This window comes from Ambystoma mexicanum, chromosome 2p (assembly GCF_040938575.1).
Source record: "Ambystoma mexicanum isolate Mex_15411 chromosome 2p, UKY_AmexF1_1, whole genome shotgun sequence".
NCBI lineage: Eukaryota > Metazoa > Chordata > Amphibia > Caudata > Ambystomatidae > Ambystoma > Ambystoma mexicanum.
In genome coordinates this window covers 15,565,409-15,583,968 of record NC_090923.1, presented here as the reverse complement: position 1 = coordinate 15,583,968, position 18,560 = coordinate 15,565,409, and the positions used below count along the sequence as shown (strand labels likewise).

The 18,560-nt window shown below is 47.7% G+C and overlaps 1 protein-coding gene across 9 annotated transcripts in view; it reads left to right on the top strand.

Moving 5' to 3' along the window:
- The window catches only part of LOC138566143 (zinc finger protein 773-like), a 225,801-nt gene that overhangs the window by 103,172 nt on the left and 104,069 nt on the right, over positions 1-18,560 (top strand). For 6 of the 9 annotated variants that reach the window (XM_069643149.1, XM_069643145.1, XM_069643147.1 and 3 more), the window contains one exon: positions 13,397-14,583. In XM_069643149.1, coding sequence (XP_069499250.1) covers positions 13,397-14,373 — 977 coding nt within the window. In that variant the 3' untranslated portion in view covers positions 14,374-14,583. Of the gene's footprint in view, positions 1-13,396; positions 14,584-18,560 lie in introns of those variants that run through there. The other 3 variants (XM_069643153.1, XM_069643152.1, XM_069643150.1) reach the window with 1 other exon arrangement.

The following is an 18,560-nucleotide window of genomic DNA, read 5'->3' as shown; positions in this document are numbered from 1 at the left end:
GTATTTGGCCATAATGAAATAACTGTATTTTTATACATCCTGTCTAAGGGTAATTTGTGACTCCTATTGTGTGACCTCATTGTGGACCCTTTACAATCTCACCCCTCTGAAGATCTTAGCCTAGACCGCCTGTCACTGCTACCTTGAACTGGTTTGGCTACAGCTTCCCAGAGTTGCCCCTGTCACAATATAGGTTGGCCTTCTATACATCTGTCGACCAGGCCAGAGTATAGGAAATCAGTCTTAACAATGTGCGAACATAAAGGCAATACAATAGGCTAGGAGCCGTGCAGGTCAAACCAAAGTGGTGCTCGATTGCAGTGTTCCGATGCGCAATAGCGCAATGCATGTACAGCAAACAGGAAGGGGTTAGATTCAGTATTACGAAAAACAATGCAGAGCAATGCCAATCTAGTACAGATGTGGGCTGGTGGTAGTATACAGTGCTCAGAGGTGCAATAAGGTGTGTATCAGGTACATTATACCAGAGGGAGTTGGCGTCACGTTTCAAGGCACCATATGGGCAGTGTAAGACTAACACAAATGGGGCTAAATTCATTAATCACGGCACAGTGCAAAAAATAAACGTACATAAATGGAGGCCGGGTAGGGGTGTCAGAAGCACTATTGAGCTCACCTTGCTCACTGGCGGCTGAATGCTAATAGTCGCTTGTGATCGGAGGTGGATCGAGACCATATATAAACCATGGACAGATGGCCCGAAGCAGTGTATTTTCATCATGCTTTCAGGTGGTGATCGTGAAATTGAGTTGGCGCACCAAAGAGTGCTTGGAGTTTGGCAGAATACTGTGTCCTGCGGCCGATGTGGTCCGGACAGGAGGGTGTAGTAGAGCACCAATTCAATGCTGCTTGGAGGTAGAGAGGTGAAGTAGAGTATCAGTTAAATGCTGCTTAGAGTTAGAGAGGTGGTGAAGAGTACCATGACTGTGCTGCTGTGAGGAAGAAGGTGAAGTACAATACCAAGTCATTGCTGCACGTAGGTAGAGAGGTGAAGTAGAGGACCGGGTCAATGCTGCTTGAAGGTAGAGAGGTTAATGCTGCTGGGAGGTAGAGAGGTGAAGAAGAGTACCTGGCAATACTGCTGGTAGGTAGAGAGCTGAAGAACAGTACCAGGTCAATGTTACAGGTAGGTAGAGAGTTGACGTAGAGTACCAGGTCAATGCTGCTGGTATGTAGAGAGGTGAGAAAGAGTACCATGCCAATGCTTCTAGGAGATACTTGAGAAATATGGCAGAATTATCACCAAAATGAATGTTTTCTTTCCAAACTAGTTCTTCACTTCACTACAAATGCATTGTTTGCTTTTGATACCCATACTTTATCTTCATTGCTGCTTTTTCTTATATGTAATTTTCTAGAAACCAAGTAGAAATTACTTGGTGCTAACTATGACACTTTTGTGTTTATCTATAGTTGTAACTTTGCTCAACCCTTCTACAGGAGTTGTGGCTGCTGGGTCCAGGGGAGTTCTTATCTCACACACAAAATGACACGGACTGGCTGGTGTACACTACTTGCTTTATTGTGCACACCGTTCAATGTCACTTAAATTGTTCCCCCGTCCTATCCTGTTCCCTCCCGACTCGAGGATGATTGTTCTCCTTCACAGCTGTCTTCTGACTGCTCAACATCTCCTTGATAAGAGTCATCCGAGCGCCTGTCATCTTGGCTGTTGTATGCATGCTCCCAAGCGACGGGTGAGAAGTCTTACTTTCCTGAAGTGGAACGAGTTCCTTGTTATGGACTGTTGTTGTCCACTGGCCATTATCATGGTGCCTCTTCTACTGGTCACCACTAGCGGCTCTTGTGTAAAGTTAGGATCCTCCTTCGGACCCTTTGGCTGTCTTAACAAAACATGGTTTCCCGGCTCTGATGCACGCTTTGGCTTCTCGCCGAGCCCCTGCCCTGTCCTTCATTTTATTCTTCTCTTCTTGGTCTCTGGGGCTAGGTGGACTTGTGCGGGTATATGTCGACAGTTGACATCTTGAGCTTTGGAGCCCTGGGGAGTGTATTTTAGGCCTCTTATATGGACCGTCACCCAAGTGTTGATGAGAAATTCTAGTGGGGTGACGTTGACTTGGAGAGTGAGGACTGGGCTGTGTCGGGTAGCGGTGCTATTGTTTAGGGCCCATACATAGCCTTTTTTCTGTTGGTCTTCCCCCAATGAGGGAGAGTCTCTGCTTGAGAGCGATCTCATTTCAATGTACCAGACAGATCTCCTCCTGCCGCTGCGTTTTGAGCTCTCCGGTCTTCTCAAGCATATGAGCTTCTGTGTTCACGTTCTTTTCGCCTCTGCCCTCTGGCTTCTCTGCGTTAGGAAAGATTTCTTAATTGTGGGTAATTTTCCTTCCATGTGGCAACCCCTAAACTTTTTGCTGTTGTTTTCGCCAGGATCTAGACTTTGCCAGAGAAGTGCAGCCTTCTGCTGCACTCCTCTGGGCTTTTGCTCCATTCTTACGGGGAAACTGACATGCCCTTAAGACAGTCAGTACCGGGGAACGTTGTTTTCCGTAGTTTCTTTATCATGTTGCAGCTTTCGTGCAACATGACACAAGAGGGCACTGTAAGCTAAGTTACTGCTCTCTTGGGTCTCTAGTCTTCTACAGGCCCTAGATACTCTGTTTGGATTGTAAATGATCAGTGCAAGTGAATCACGGATGGGACTGGTGGCAGCAATCGTTTCTTGTGTTTTTGAGCTCCTTTTGGCGTTTTAAGCGCGTTTTTCACGTTTACCCCAAAATGGTGGCCTGGCTCCCAAAATGGCCAGACCACGAGGCTCTTTGTCCTGTCCGCTGACCGGCTTGCCCCCTTCACCTTCCCCAGGTCGAGCCGACCCGGGACCTTCCTTATTTGGGCATGTACTTTCCCGTGAAACACAAATGCTTTTGCGGGCTTCTACAGGCCTTGTGTGTGCCTCCAGGATGTGGGCTGGGATGTCTGGTCCCAATACACATCCTGGGTGCCAGAGAGTCTAGTGTGGTATGAATGTCTGGGACCACCGTGGTCCGTGATAGGTCCACGTATGGTGTGAGTGTTTTGTGAGCAGATCTCCCATGGGGTCCTCTCCGTTTTGGCGTGAAGGGAACCGTGGATAAGAGGAGGCTGGAAACACCACTACCATGTCGATCTCCTGAGTTCTCACAAACAAAGGGATACAGGAGCCAAGTATCCTGCAACCACGAGGCTGAACCGAGGAATCGCTGGTGACCCGCTGAAGGACTGCTCCTCTGCACGGCTGTCGCTTTGTGAAACCCTTTCTACCTCGGATCGAACAAGAAGGCCTGTACTGGTACTTCGACCCTTGGAATAGCGGGGCAGCTATTCTCGGCACCTACACCATCTCCTGCACGTAAGCCTTCGGAAGTGTCTCTGGGCCATCCAGCAGACTGACCACCCTACCCAGGAGTCTGGCTCTGTAACCGCCGTCCGGTTGTGTTGTATTTCGAGTCCTTGTCACTCTCACACGATTCGTACACTTGGCATTCCCAGGTCTGAAGTGAGTAGTGTACATTTGCTGAGATACACACAGCCGCTCCGTTGCCCTGCTGTGGTAACAAACTGTGCGGGTTCACTGTGTTTGGGACGTCCTCAACTCAACTAACTCTGCTGCTGCGGAATCTACACGACGACGAGACGTCCCCTGCTCCTATCTGAACCTGCCAGCACTGAAACTGACGCGGAGAAGCCTGCGTCTGCCTGCATTGGGGACCGGTGAGTAGCATAGCTAGGAACTGGTCGCCCTCCTGCAGTAGCCCATAGCCTATCCTCGCTGTGTCAAACAGCACGCCTTTCCGTACTCGCGCTCTGCTTCTGCCCACAGTGGAGGCTACGCTTGAGTCGCGGAGCTCTGTTCATCTTCATTTGTTCACCGTGAACTGCCTGATTCCCTCGAAGAGACTCCCCTTTTTGCCCGTTGGCACCAGCCTGTGCAGGTACTTTTGAGCACAAGGCTCCACTCTTCGTAGGGTTTGGACTTCCTTTTAGTTAGGTGCCTCTGAAGGCGGACTGGGTCTGATTATTATTCGCACTGCCCGTTTTCCTCCCCATCTAGGTGGTCTACACATTTCGTGCATCGAACGCGTTAGACTCGTTTGTATTTGTATATATATTGTATTGGTTTGGTATGTGTTGAGTTTTATTGTGATTTCTCGCTACGGTCATTGTTGCAAAGGCCTTGGAATAAATGTGTCTATATTTTTAATATAACACCTGTTTGGAGTAATCTCTAAGTGTCCTTGCTGTGTGTGCTCATTGCGGGCTTTCAGTCACCCTCACCCCTCTTGAGACCTAGTCTTGACTGCCGCGATCGCTACCCTGATTGGTCTGGCTTGTCCAGAGGTTACCCTGTTCCAAGAAATTGGGCTGGCCTTCTGAACCTCTGCCCCTCCCGGACAGAGTTCAGAAATCCGTCTTAACACTCTGTCCGCTATACGGCCTTCCGGGCTTGTCTGTGTTTTTCTCCGGTGTTCCCTGAGGGCTCTCCTGCTGGGTGTAGAGGCAGTGCTTTTTTGCAAACGGCCTTGACGTGGTTGTCGCCACTGCATGCAGTGCATTGCTGGCCCAGGTCTGGGTATTCTCTGACATGAGGATATTCATACCTGCATCGGAAACATGTGGCCTCTGATCGTCTGACCGGCTAATTGGTGTGGTGAATAGTTTATTGATGAGATCAGGTTCGGCGGGCTTGTGTTGTATCATGATTTTACTCAAATTGCCCAGCTGCGATTCCACCAAAAGTTTCTTGCAAAAGTTTGGGAATCGCAACTAGCTATGACCTGGGATCGTAGCGCTTCCTCGTTTGGCTATCAATGAAATTCACAGTATTTCAGTTTTATTCTAAGTCTCATTACGAAGTTGTCTAGCGATTTCTCCTTTGTCCTGTCACGTCATATGGAAGATGCGCCTCTCATAGTCAATGTTGGTATGAGATGCGAGGTATTCCGACCACTTCTCGTGCAGGTTATGGTAGGACGCTGTTTCTAGGTTGAGTAGTTCATCCGCTATGTCTCTCGTGGCTGGTCCTACTGCCATGGACAGGGTGTTCTTCAGTCGTTCATCATCAATGAGCCCTATCACATAAAATTTGAAGTCTCTTAACCAGGTAGCCCATTGAGGCCCCAGGTTGCTGGTGTCGCGGTGGTCAAATGCATCGGGCAGATGTAGTTCTTGCGATGCACCCCCAGAGGTGGGTGTGGGTCCTGGAGTGGCCCCTGCAGACCTTGGAGGTGACCTCTTCCTCGGACATGTCGTGCGTTCAGCAGTGCCTTGGGAGCTTCCTCAGCACGTGTGGGGGGGGGGGCCTTGCTGCCCCTTGATGAGCGTGGTTTGCTCCCTCGTGTGACCACTCTGTTTGCTGGCGTGTCAACCTTATGTTTCGGGTTGTGCAACTTTCCTTTGGGTCTCACTTTCCTACCTTCCCTTATGCCTTTGGGAGGCCGATTCTCCCCAGCAGGCCCGGGGTCCTTTCTCCTGTTTCCTGCAGCATGGTCTTCCTGCGGTGCTCGGGGAATCTTTTTAGTTTTTTCTTCTAATGTCACCCATGGTGGCGTGTGGATGTGCGCTCCTGCGCAACATGCGGCCAGTGTATTTCATTAGTGAGGGGCCTACCCCTGCCATGTGCTGCTAGTGCAGGAGACTGGGCTGCCAGCGGGTGGTGAGCCGACGTGCATGCTAAATGCCCGACGGCATCCTCCGGGCGCTTGCTGCTGATGGTGCCTGTCCGCAGCTTTCCCAGCCATGTGTGCTTTGGGATGTGCTTGTGCCAGTGCCCGTCGAATCAGCCGGCACTGTGGCACATGGTGCTGTGTCGGTCCCTCGTCACCAGTGAGTAGTCATGGTAGCAGACTCCATGGGAGGTCTGACCTTGCCCACAAAAAGACAAGGAACGGCTGGTGAACCCTACTGGCTTTATTGTTCACACAGTTCAATCTAACCTGGCATATCCCGTTCCCTCCCCACGCCCCCTCCATAACCCCCAACGTCACTTTCCTGGAGTCTTGGCCCGAGCGAGGGCCATCCTCCTCAACGATGTGGGAGGGTTGCATGTCCCATTGAACTCACAACATGACTATATGATACATTTATTTGGTTAGGTTAACAATGCACTTCCTAACAGAGCATCCTCCGGCTTTGTAAGACATTGCTTTACAGCACCATTCAAGACCTGTGCGTTCCGCTCTGCCTACCTATCTGATACAGACCAAAGATTTACTATCATGGAATGTGGTGTGGCCTTCTGGAGGTGAGGGTGAGACTCCCAAAGTTATTTCAAGGGAAATGTATGTTCTTGTTACTGGTGTTGTCTGTGTTTTTCAGTACCCAGCCCTGGAAAAGATTGGATAAATATGTTTTATATGCACACCTTAGTTCTAATGAAAAGAGAGTGGGTGGAAACTTATTTAATGACATTTTCAGATAAACTTTTTAGAAATATTTCTATTCGGTTCTTTTTTAATGTTCTTTTAACAAATGAAATACTGTGTCCCGGCAGTAGGGCCTCTGGCGCTGGCCTACTGCAGATTTCGTACAAACCTGCAAGTCAAAGAGAAACTTCTAAATCTGTTTTTATGCTGCCCATCGCTAAGGTCTGTGCGTATCTTTTACTTTTGGGAAATGTGTGCATTATTGGGGATATGTAAATGCTCCGAACATGTGGGTGGCAGATCTGTGCCTACTACACTTGCTGTACTTGGATTTCTTCATTGTTGTGATCCCTTTCCTGGAAGATAGCTCATTGATACTAGTGCTGGGGCGATACTGGTTGCTTCTGTTATGCAATGTGGCAGGCTGGGTTTGTATTTGATTATACAAATATTTCTGAGGCTTGTGGAATCTGCTTAGATCACATGCTGTGCATAGGCCGACATCTAGTGGAAGCTTCAGAGTATTACAGTTGTTTTCAAACTCGAAAAGGGACGTCGACAGGGCGTGCCAGTAATACTATCCCTAGTGTGACCTCCACTGTACCCATGATCCCTCAGGCGTCCCTCCAATTGTGTTTTTCCGCCATTCTTGATGCACGCGTATAGCAGAGTTCTTCTTTTGGCATAAAGCCATTTACTTATTTCAATTACTGATAGTTCATCTTTCTATTCTTTACTTCACTGATCATCGAAACATCACGCCGGTGAAAAAAAGAGACTGCCTGCTGAAAGACTACCGCATTGGACCGCTCGGCCTTGGAAGTCCGCCCATGGCCTCAGCCCAGACAGTAGAGAGAGAGAGAGAGAGAGAGAGGGGGGGGGGGTTCATTTTAGGACATATATGCCCCCTTCCTTACACTATTTTTGCCCAGCTGCCATAGTTTGTAGTTATGGACAAAAATCCATTTAAATTATGGCCCATGTGCAATCGAAAATTTCCGTGGGTCGATAAGCATTTAGTCTGTAACTTGTCTCCCAAAAGACCATGTCAAAGGGTTGTGTCAAGCTTGTAGGCTCTTCAAGCCCAAGACTTTAAAGGACCGATCCACAAAACGCTGGGCACACCACGCCAGGCAGCTCAGAGCCATGTAGGTAGAAGGTGCTTTCAGCGATGGCAGCAACGCTGCGGTTTCGGACGACTAGGGTGACGGGGTAGCTTTGGCTACTCAAGCACTGGCCCCCGACCCCGTGAGACAGGCCCGGCGGCCCTGTTGTGGGGACTACACCTGGCGACAGAAGCACTACAATTCCATCCACCACTAAACACACAACCCCACGTCGAGGCTGGACACGTGTCAAGCGGTCGACAACGCACGACACCCAGGGAAAGGTCAGTTGAGTTGCTGTCCTTTGGGCACTCTCACTCGATCGCCACACGACGGGGCCCAACCGTCGAAAGATGGCACGGGTGTCGCATGTAAAACTCCATCCGAAGGCCGATCATCCGCGGACGAGGCCTCGGCTGTTCCCATAACCGAAAGTCGACGCTCTGCATCGGATCAGATAGCAGGCCCCAAACTGTCAGATAAACAATGCTCTGGGTGCCGGGGGGCGGAATAAAGAACACAGAAAGAAGTCCTCAAAGACCCCTCATAGGGATAAAAGCCCTCATAAGGAAAACAAGCCCTCATAAGGGAAAATAACTCAAGGGTCTAGGCCCATCCCTCATAAGAATAAACCTCTCGAGACTAGGCCTAAAAAATGTGGTCTTATTCGTCCCACAGATGAAGACTTGGGTCTTCCTTCCCAAACCAAGTTCAGCACAATGGTCATCACAAGACATAGACAGGGTCATGAGGAGAATGTCCTTTATGGCCAATTTCTATGGAAAAGACCCCGCCTGCTTCGAGAGTTTCCACTCGACTCCCTGCACTACAGCTCCTTCTGGGTCACAGGCCTCTGCTCAACTTTCTCAACCCTCTACTAAAAGGTCTCATACAGAAACTCAAGGGCGTAGCACAGTAATGCAACTCCCGAACTCTGAACATGAAGACCTCTCAATTGTAGAGGCAGCTGACCCTCAGTACACAGCAGACCCTTATTATGGAAATGATGATGATGATCAGGATGCTGACCCAGAAGCCAATATGTATCCTATTGACTAACCTATTGATCAAGAAACGCCCCCCCCCCCCCCAAAGCCACTGCTTAATGAGGTGCTAGCCAGGGAGGCAGAGCACTTTGAAATTGAGACTCAGGAGGTACAGGAGGATCAGGATTTCGTAGAACAAATGCTTGGGGACAAGAAAACAGTTGCACAGTTTATTCCTCTACTCCAGTCAGTGCAGCGCAAAATACAACCGTCATTAGAGACTCCTAACCTCTGTAAACCCCTGTATAGAAAAGCTATTTAAACCCGCACCTTCAGACCCACTGTATGTAAGAGGGCAGCTGAAGCCCGACTCGTTAGTTGTAACTACAACTAGGAAAAGAGGCACCCCCCCCTTGCTTCCTCTGAGGCCCCACCCGACAAGGAGAGCAAGAAGCTTTATACAATGGGAAGAAAAGTCGCCTCCTCCACGGCTTTTCAGACCAGGATTGCAAATAATGCAACCCTTTTGGCCAGTTACAACTGCCAGAAATGGGAGGAAGTGTCGGCTTTACTGGTGTCTGCCCCGCAACCTTTAAAATGCCAGCTAGCAGAGGTGGCCGCAGAAGGCCGAGCAGTGTCCAGCTGTGTACTTAAGACCAACCTTGACGCTGCAGACAATGCCGGGCGTATTATTGCACAGGGTACTATTATTAAACGTCACGTGTGGCTGAGGCAATCGGGTTTTGGACTGGAAACGCAGGCCACCTTAATTAATATGCCAATAGAACCCAACATGCTCTTTGGCAAGAGGAGTATGCCACACGAGCAAGCCACCCGGCCAGAGGGGTAATGGTAATGTTCGCCTTTTTCACGGCCATAGTTCACAACGGGGGTCCAGTTATAGCCAAAAGACTCCCTGGGGAAATAATCAAGGTCACTCCTCCCAAGGTTATCCTAGAGGATCCCATAGGCCCAGAGTTCGTGGCAGGGGCAATTCATCTCGGGGCGGGGGGAATATGATTCAGGTGCCCTCCCACGCCTCTCCAGTAGGAGGGTGCATTTCCAGCTTCACCCATGCATGGGAGGGGATCACCTCAGACAGATGGGTGCTGTCCAAGTAGCAGGTGGATACTGTATTGAGCTCCTCCAACTGCCCCAAAACCGGCCCCACGACACAATGTCCATTCAAAAGAACGCCAGCATTTCCTCCTCGAGGAAGTTGCCACACTTCTGCTAAAGGACGCCATTGAAATTGTCCCGGCCAACCAGGTGAACAAGGGTATCTATTCAACCTACTTTCTTGTGCCAAAGAACAATCTGTCCATGCGCCCAGTATTAGATCTGCACCATGCAAACAAATATGTAAAGCCACAAAAGTTCTGCATGACTACGCTATAAGAGGTAATACCTCTACTACAAAAGGGGATTGCATGGCAAAACTGGATATGAAAGATGCCTATTTTCATATTTCAGTGTTCCCAGCGCACAGAAGATTCTTGTGTTTCAAGATAGCGAACCAGCACTACAAGTGCTACCCTTCGGAATAGCATCTGCTCCAAGGGTATTCACAAAGGTACTGGCGGTGGTGGCAGCACACCTGCGCAGGGAAGCAATCCCATTGTACCCTTACCTGGACGACTGCCTCATTATAGGGTAGTCCCTCCTAATTTGCAAACTGAACATTCAAAGGACTATCAAACTTCTCTTTCAATTGGGCATCTCAATAAACGAGAACAAAATCAAGCCTAGTGACAAGCACAACCAAACAGTTTCTAGGAGCTGTCATAAACACTCAAGAGGGGTTGGTCTTTCCGTCAGAGCAAAGAGTTCAAAATATGCTGTTGCAAAGACCACATTATCAGGCCGACTGCCAGATAAGGGTATACAAAGTGATGCGCTTGCTATGCATGATGGCATCTTGCATTTACCTGGTTCCACACGTGCGCCTGTGCCTGCGACCCATGCAGGAGTGGTTGGTGGTCTATGGTCTCAGGCAAGCGCTCAGTGGGACGATCTAGTGGTCGTTTCACTAAATGAAATGCCATATCATAACACTGGTACAAAGTCTTGGCTGGTGGACGAGAGAAAATCTACTGAAAGGGAAACCCGTCTATGATCCAGAGATACAGGCGATTATAACAACGGGCGGCTCTCTTGCTGGGTTGGTGGATGGGGGGGGCCCACTACCTTCACCACACAGCTCGGGGTCTGTGGTCTCACACAACAGCTCAGAACCACATCAATCTGTTAGAACATCTGGCAGTATTCAAGGCCCTTCAGGCCTTCAAACCCTACTTAATGAACCAATCTGTGCAGATCCTGACAGACAGCACTACAGCTATGTTTTACATAAACCAACAAGGGGGTACAAGTTCTCCAAATCTGTCCAAACTTGCAGAGCAAATCTGGAAATGGGCACTCAAACGGAAGATATTCCTATCGTCGCAGCACATTCCAGGGGAACTCAACTCTCTCGCAGACTCATTGAGCAGAGATCCCCTACCAGAAGAACACGAGTGGCAACTTCACACAGAGGTCGTAGAACACCTCTTCTCTCTATGGGGTTTCCCCACAACAGACTTGTTTGCTACAAGCGAAAACAAGTAATGCCCAGACTTCGCGTCCACGTTTCCCCAGCCAGGATCCAAGGGGAACGCCCTGTGGATGAACTGGTCAGGGAAATTTGCTTACACTTTTCCCCCCAACACCCCCTCATGAGGAAGGCGGTGAACAAAATCCACAAGGAACGGATGACGCTCATCCTCGTTGCTCCTATGTGGGCAAGACAACCCTGGTATCCACATCTGCACAAACTGGCGATGTGCGATCCCATCAAACTAACGTGCCCGTACAACCTGCTCTCCAAGCACGGGGGCCTAACAGTGCACCCGCTACCTCACTCAATGAACTTGGCAGCATGGCTCCTGAAGTCATAGACTTTGGTCATCTTATCCTGCCTCAAAGATGTATGGACATCTTGAAGGAATCAAGAAAACCTAACACTACTGTTACTTTGACAAGTGGAAATGATTCCTACTTTGGTGCCAGTCTAAACAAATGTACCCCATCCCACATTCTACATATATGCTCCACTTGCTGGATGCAGGGTTAGTGTTCAGCTCCTTGAAGGTCCACCTGGCAGCCTTATCAGCCTACACCACCTCCCACAATAAGATCTCATGGTGGAAGGTACCTGTCATCAAAGCATTCATGGAGGGAGTAAAAAGACTCCACCCTCCAATTTCAAACCCACCACCAGGATGGGATCTCAATGTTGTACTCGCTAAGCTCATGGGGTCCCCCTTTCGAGCCGATGCACAAGTCCAGTCTGAAACACCTGACTTACAAGACTGCCTTCTCAGTGGCTATCACTTCCATAAGAAGAGTTAGTGAAATACAAGCATTGTCCATGCAGGATCCTTTCTTTGTTGTACACAAGGACAAGCTGGTTTTACGTACTCGCCCTAGAGTCTCCCCTAAATTCATCTCCAAATTTCATGTAAAACAGTCAATCGAGCTACCGGCTTTCTTCCAGGAACCGAACAGCTCAGCTGAGGTAAAACTCCACACACTGGATGTGAGGAGGGCGGTCCTCTACTATGTAGATAAGACCAGACCGCTTAGAAAGACAGATCAACTGTTTGTCTCCATAGCGCCAGGCAGAGAAGGTGACTGCATTTCAAAGAATGCCATCTCTAGGTGGATAGTTGGATGTATCGAACTGTGCTATTCCCTATCAAATAAGACACTGCCTTTTACACCCAGGGCTCACTCCACAAGAGGCATGGGAGCCACCCAGGCTTTCATTGCAAATGTCCCTTTAGACAGTATTCGCAAAGCAGCTACATGGAGCTCAATACACACTTTCACTCAGCACTACTGCATTGATACTCATTCCAAGACAGATCCACAAGTGGTTCGAAGACATTTGTTCGCTCATGATCCTTCTCACATCCCATCTCCTTCTTCTAACACTGTTCTGAAATCTATGCACAGCATGTAATCTAAGCAGATTCCACAAGCCTCAGAAGGGATACATTACTCACCGTAATCGTATTTCTGATGCTTGTATCTGCTTAGATTCACAGGCGACCCACCCTTCCTCCCCTCGGAGAGAAGGCACATGGATGCTTAAGAGCTTGTCTGATACCTTTCTGCCTGGATACAAATGTGCACGCGCTACTCCTCGTGCTACCTCACGTCAGAAAAATAGTCTGAGAGACCTCGACGTGTGATGGATCATGGGTACAGTGGATGTCACACTAGGGATAGTATTACTGGCATGCCCTGTCGACGTCCCTTTTCGAGTTTCGAAAACAGCAACTGTAATACTCTGCTTCCCTAGATGTCGTCCTTTGCACAGCATGTGAATCTAAGCAGATACATGCATCAGAAATATGATTACAGTGAGTAATGTATCCCATATCTATTTTTTTTTTGGCTTGAAGTTTTATTGGTGGATAGTGAGTGTTCTGATCTTGTGATATTCTTTTTTATATTGTGTTTTAATATTTGGATTTTTTTTGTTTAACTGAATCGAGTAGTTAAGGTTTTGGAAATTAAAAATGTGATGTTTTATGAAATCGCAAAGTTTTGTTTTAAACCATGAACAATTAAATAATAATAAATACATAATACATATCCCAGCCCTGTATATGTATCAGTATTATATTTTACTGTTTAAAGCAGTACATTTCTTATTTTTCTTCTATGCATTTGTGAATAACCTTTAACTGTTGGTTCAAGTAAACTTCCACTCCTTTGTCCAAAATGCAGTAGGTGGTCTACATCAAATTCTGCCTCCTTTTTTCTTAGCACAAAACTACCATCCATTCATGGGACAAACAACAAGACATGATTCCATATAGAACAGGGTTTAATGTTAAACATTCTGATTATGTTGTATGTTTTTATCTAACAGGGAAGGAAAATGTAAGCAGAAAAATGAAAGATTGTAATTATTTGACGTGTATTAAAACAACTGCACAGCCTCGTGCTTCACCAAGAGACACCAAAGCAAGAGCTATCCAGAACCCTGGGGAGAGCGCAATCCAGAACCCTGGGGAGAGCGCAATCCAGAACCCTGGGGAGAGCGCAATCCAGAACCCTGGGGAGAGCGCAATCCAGAACCCTGGGGAGAGCGCAATCCAGAACCCTGGGGAGAGCGCAATCCAGAACCCTGGGGAGAGCGCAATCCAGAACCCTGGGGAGAGAGCAATCCAGAACCCTGGGCAGAGAGCAATCCAGAACCCTGGGCCAAGAACAGAGTCTGCACACCAGCCATGGTCAGAAGTCAATTCAGAAATTGAAGGAGAAACCATTTCACATTGTGAAAGTGGTTTCAGCAGTCGAGTGCACTTAAATTCTTATAAAGAATTGTGCAATCTTGAAATATCTGGTAAATGTAATGATACCCTGATAAATGAAATGTTTTTTACACAGCCACAAAATAATATGTTTAACTGTAGATGGTATAAATGTACTGTTTGTGGGAAAGGGTTTGGTAAGAACAGAAATCTAATTATTCACATGAGAACACATACTGGAGAGAGGCCTTTCCAATGCACTGAATGTAAGAAAAGCTTCAGCATAAAGAGCTCTCTCCTCCGGCATGTGAGAATACATACAGGAGCTCGACCTTATCAGTGCGGCGAATGTGAGAAAAGCTTCAGTATAAAGTCAAATCTTAATATGCATTATAGAACACATACAGGAGAAAGGCCTTATAAGTGTAACAATTGTGAGCAAACCTTCAGTCGAAATGAGCACCTTATGCTGCACCAGAGAACCCACACGGGAGAGAGACCCTATCAGTGCACTGAATGTGGGAAGAGCTTCAGTGTAAAGGGGAGTCTGTTGAATCACAAGTTTACACACACAAAGTCAAAACGAACATAGCCTGCAGTAGCTTGGAAACTACGCACCAGATGCACAGTACGCACATGGAAAGGAGCCATTTTCCATTTGTTTCTGTGCAGAATACTACCTTGTCTTAGCTGGGCGCAGAAATGAGGCTGTTTCCTATTACTGCATGCATAAACACTGTAACCCCACTTGAAGATGATAACCCCAAAGTATGCAGTGCAATAAAATGGACAGTGAGAGATATTTGTCGTACAAGAGATGTAGTGTTCAGGTGAAGGGTTCCCCTATCAATTGCTCTGTTGATGTTATTCCATTGTAAAGTATGTTATGCTCACATCAGCTAGAGAAAATATCCACATGTTACTCCACGTGTAACTGACACATATGTTTGCAGGCCTGTATAACATATGTATAGCTAGATACCCCTTGGAGAACTTGCATCATTGTCAGCTTAGCACTGTAGTACACAACCTATCGTAGAAGACCCCATCAGTCTATGCATTATTAGCCTGGATCCGATGAGCTTTGGGGTCGAGCCATTTGACCATTAACTCTAAGGCCTGGATGCTCATCAGAGCTATACCGTGGATTCCCACAGATGCCTAGTTGGGTGAGTTTGCATTCATGCCTGGTAAACTACACACCAGATATGTAAACTATGCTCACAGCTCTCCATTGCCTGCACATTCCTTTCATTGGAGGATCTGAACAGCTTTCTACTTGCATCTTGCGGTGACTCACTGCCGTTCTCTGGTCTGCTGAGAATTAGCATGGAAAGCCCTGATACTTTCTCCAGCTTGGTTTGAGTCACAACTTGTCAGGTGGCCTCCATACTATGCAACACGTGGTAGAGATCTTGTAAAGATATCCCTTTCCCCCCAAATAATAATCATCCATCTACCCATGAACAGTTTGCTTGCAGGAGGTATGATTTATTTGTAATGCTTCTTCCTCTGCTCATCAGAAGAATGTGTGACTGGATGGAGCAGATAATGAGGAAACTTCGGTGATTGATAGGTTGCTCTGAATATTTCTGCAACATGTCGAAGGAAAGGAGTAGATTTCTCATGTAAAGCACAGAATGTATGCCCCAAGAACCACTTGCGGTGGAGTTAACCCCTGAGCATGCCTAAAGATGAACATGCTCAGGCCATGGCGGTTAAGAGTCTGGAAGAAGTAGGTAATGACAGCTTGCGAAGTATGAAGACCTAGGTGAGCGCCTGGAGAAGGAGAAACATCTACATAACTAGCTTCCCTGTAACCCACTGTTTTTGATGAAGCATTACACTGAATAAAGCAAAACTATTAATGTAGATGCATAATGACCGCAAGAGTTTAGATGGCCCTTAGAGAGTCCAGTTTATAGCCATTTTCCAATTAAAATACATCCTCATTCATAATTACGCTTCTGAACTACAGAGACCCGGATGTAGTTCTGACAGCCACATTGTGGAAACTTTGGTCAATGTGTTCAGAATGCCAGGAAATAAAAAGTATTTATTTTTGGGCCCATTATAAATTTTAGAGGTGCTTGCCTGGGTGCAGAAGGCAATGGGTGTGTGGAGGTTCGATGGTCTGCCTGGATCTGCACCTGGTTCGTGTAAGGGTGCAGAAGGAGGAGACTGGCACACATGTGGCATGATTGTTGACATCCTCTTTTATTTAGGCAAACGATAAAGCGAAAAAACACCGCTCTCTAACTCTGAGGTGTGTCTCTACCTCAACTACAATACTAAGGGTGCTGTCAGAACAGAATGTAAGTGTAAATGAAAACCATTGTGTGTCAAAACCTACCTCTTTCCCTTATATCTAAGCTAAAGAGGTCATGGATATTCTTGGACCAGAAGAACGGCTCCCTTCTTCTAGACAATGGATCTTTGTTTCTGTTGTTCAGTGGGATCTTCACTGGAGAAATTGGCTCCCTTCCCCAAGTCTCAATCAATTTCCAAGGCAAAAACAAAGTTCCAGGTTGTAAAGTAGTGAAGTTCTCAATTCATACTTGAGAGAAGGCCGACGAGGCATCTTAAGGGCACAGTCCCTGGCAGCAGGACCTTCGATGGAGTTTGCCCGAGGTGTAGGTGTGCTCTTGTCTTCTCGCCTGTATTTTCTTCAGAAATCAATGCTTCGGGCTGGCTCATATATGCGCCAGCAGGTGCGGCTGCTGAATAAAACAACTCTGAGTCTGGTGCAAATTACAGAGGTGAGTCCTCCCTCCCAAGGAGGATATTCAAACTGTCATGGGCATTGATATTAATGATAGAGATACAGTGAATAACACGTTGCTACTTGGCTTCAATCCGCTACCTCCCTCGAATTCCGATCTGGTGCAACGGGAGGGGGGGGGCGGATGCAGTGGAAACTCCCGCAATGGCTGAATGTGAACGGGTGGAGATCCTATGGGATATGAATCACAGAGGACCCAACATTGAGACGATTGAGGCACCATACCGTACCTTTCCCGCGACACCTGCACTGCTCGGCATGAATGGGATGTGATAGCGGTAAAGCGGTGATCAATGCTGTAGGCGCTACACAGTCCTCTGGAGAGTCTGCAATGGTTGTGGAGATTCACCAAGATGTGTCCTAGTTCGGTGCTGACCAATGATAAAATCTTGATTCAATGGCCACTCTATTACAGTGGCTACTTTCTACCGACCACCTAGCCAGCACTCACGCCTTCCTCTCAGAGTGGGTGGATCTCTCCTCCTCCCTCCTTGCCTCGACCACTCAACTGCTCCTCCTTGGTGACTTCAACATCCACCTGGAATCTTTCGTGACCTTTGAAACTCACTCCTCTATTCTTGCCTCTGGCCCGAATCATTCTGCAGCGCACACTCTTGATGTTCTCATCTCGCTCTTGCTCTCTCTCTTTTCACCCCCCACCCCCCTCAGGCTGAGCCTACCCCCACACTGCCACTGTCAATCGACCCATGAAGCATGTGTCAGTTGAGGCTTTTGCCACCTCTTTCTCTCCCCCTCCTACCCTTGGGCTGACTCGCACCTTTCAGTTCTCCTCTCTGCCATCTCTGATACTCTCGATGCTCTTGCCCCTGTATGTGGATCCGCATGAAGCCTAAAATCAAGTACGACTCAGACTTTGTCACCCTTAAAGTGTATGGTGGCTGAGAGGAAATTGTTGGCACTGTGTACATCCTCTGACCAACTGGCTTGTTGCCTGCTCCAAAGCCAATCTCTACTCTCTGTCCTCACTGAGAAGAGAGCTTACATCCAAGCCCGCGTTTCCACGGCATCTAACAATTCAGCCAAAATCTGCAAGGAGCTGGCCAATCCTGCTGCGCACTCTACATCTCCTGTTCCTTCCCAGTCCCTCTGTATGGCCCTTGCCTCTCACTTTTATGATTGCTTATTTATAATGCACTCAATGCCCAGAGGTTTCTAAGTGCGGACCTACGGATCAAGCCTGTGTTGCTCCATATTGTCTTTCTTTCAAGGTGAGCACGTTGCCCCTATGCTATTGAAGGTGAGTGTCCCCAAATAGCACGACCCTCCCTGCAATGAGAGGCAATAATGGACTCTCCCAAATTGGGAATAAGGCTAGGACCAAGTGCGGGTGAGCTTAATGGAAGTTTTATCTAAGTCAAATAGGGCATGCAATGAACTCTGCAAACTCCGAGAGCGCTCTGCCTGACAATCGCAAAGACAGGCGTTTATATTTACAAAAAGTGTCATAAGAACCTACACACTATAGGGGGCACATGTTCATGGGGATTGGGTGGCGTCGACTATATGTGCAGCTGTGATACTTCGCTTCATGGTTGGTGGACAATGCCGGGTGCCAACGTGGGGTGGGCAGGTCAGCTGGGCTCATCCGGGAGGTGCTGCCAGGCCAGGCGTGGTCAGTGTCATTGATGGACGTCTTCCTTGGCTTTCTGCCCTAATGGCCATGCACACCCCATTCATTCAATGCTGCAATGTCAGTTGTCCTGTAAATCCTACAATAGGTTATTCTACAGGTTAATACAACACAGGAGGAATGCACATTTGGTGGAATACTTTGACGATACATCAATACATGGTTACTGTTTTCCTGTTGACTAGGTATCATGGGTCATGGGGTCGGGTCTCAGGGCACGGGGTGAGCTGTCCGAGTTTTAGGTCTTGTTAGAAGTAATGACAGATGCTTTTACACAATGTTGGTGCAATATTAGGTGTCTTATTTTACAAGCGACATTAATCTGGGGTGAACTGGTGGGTCTTGG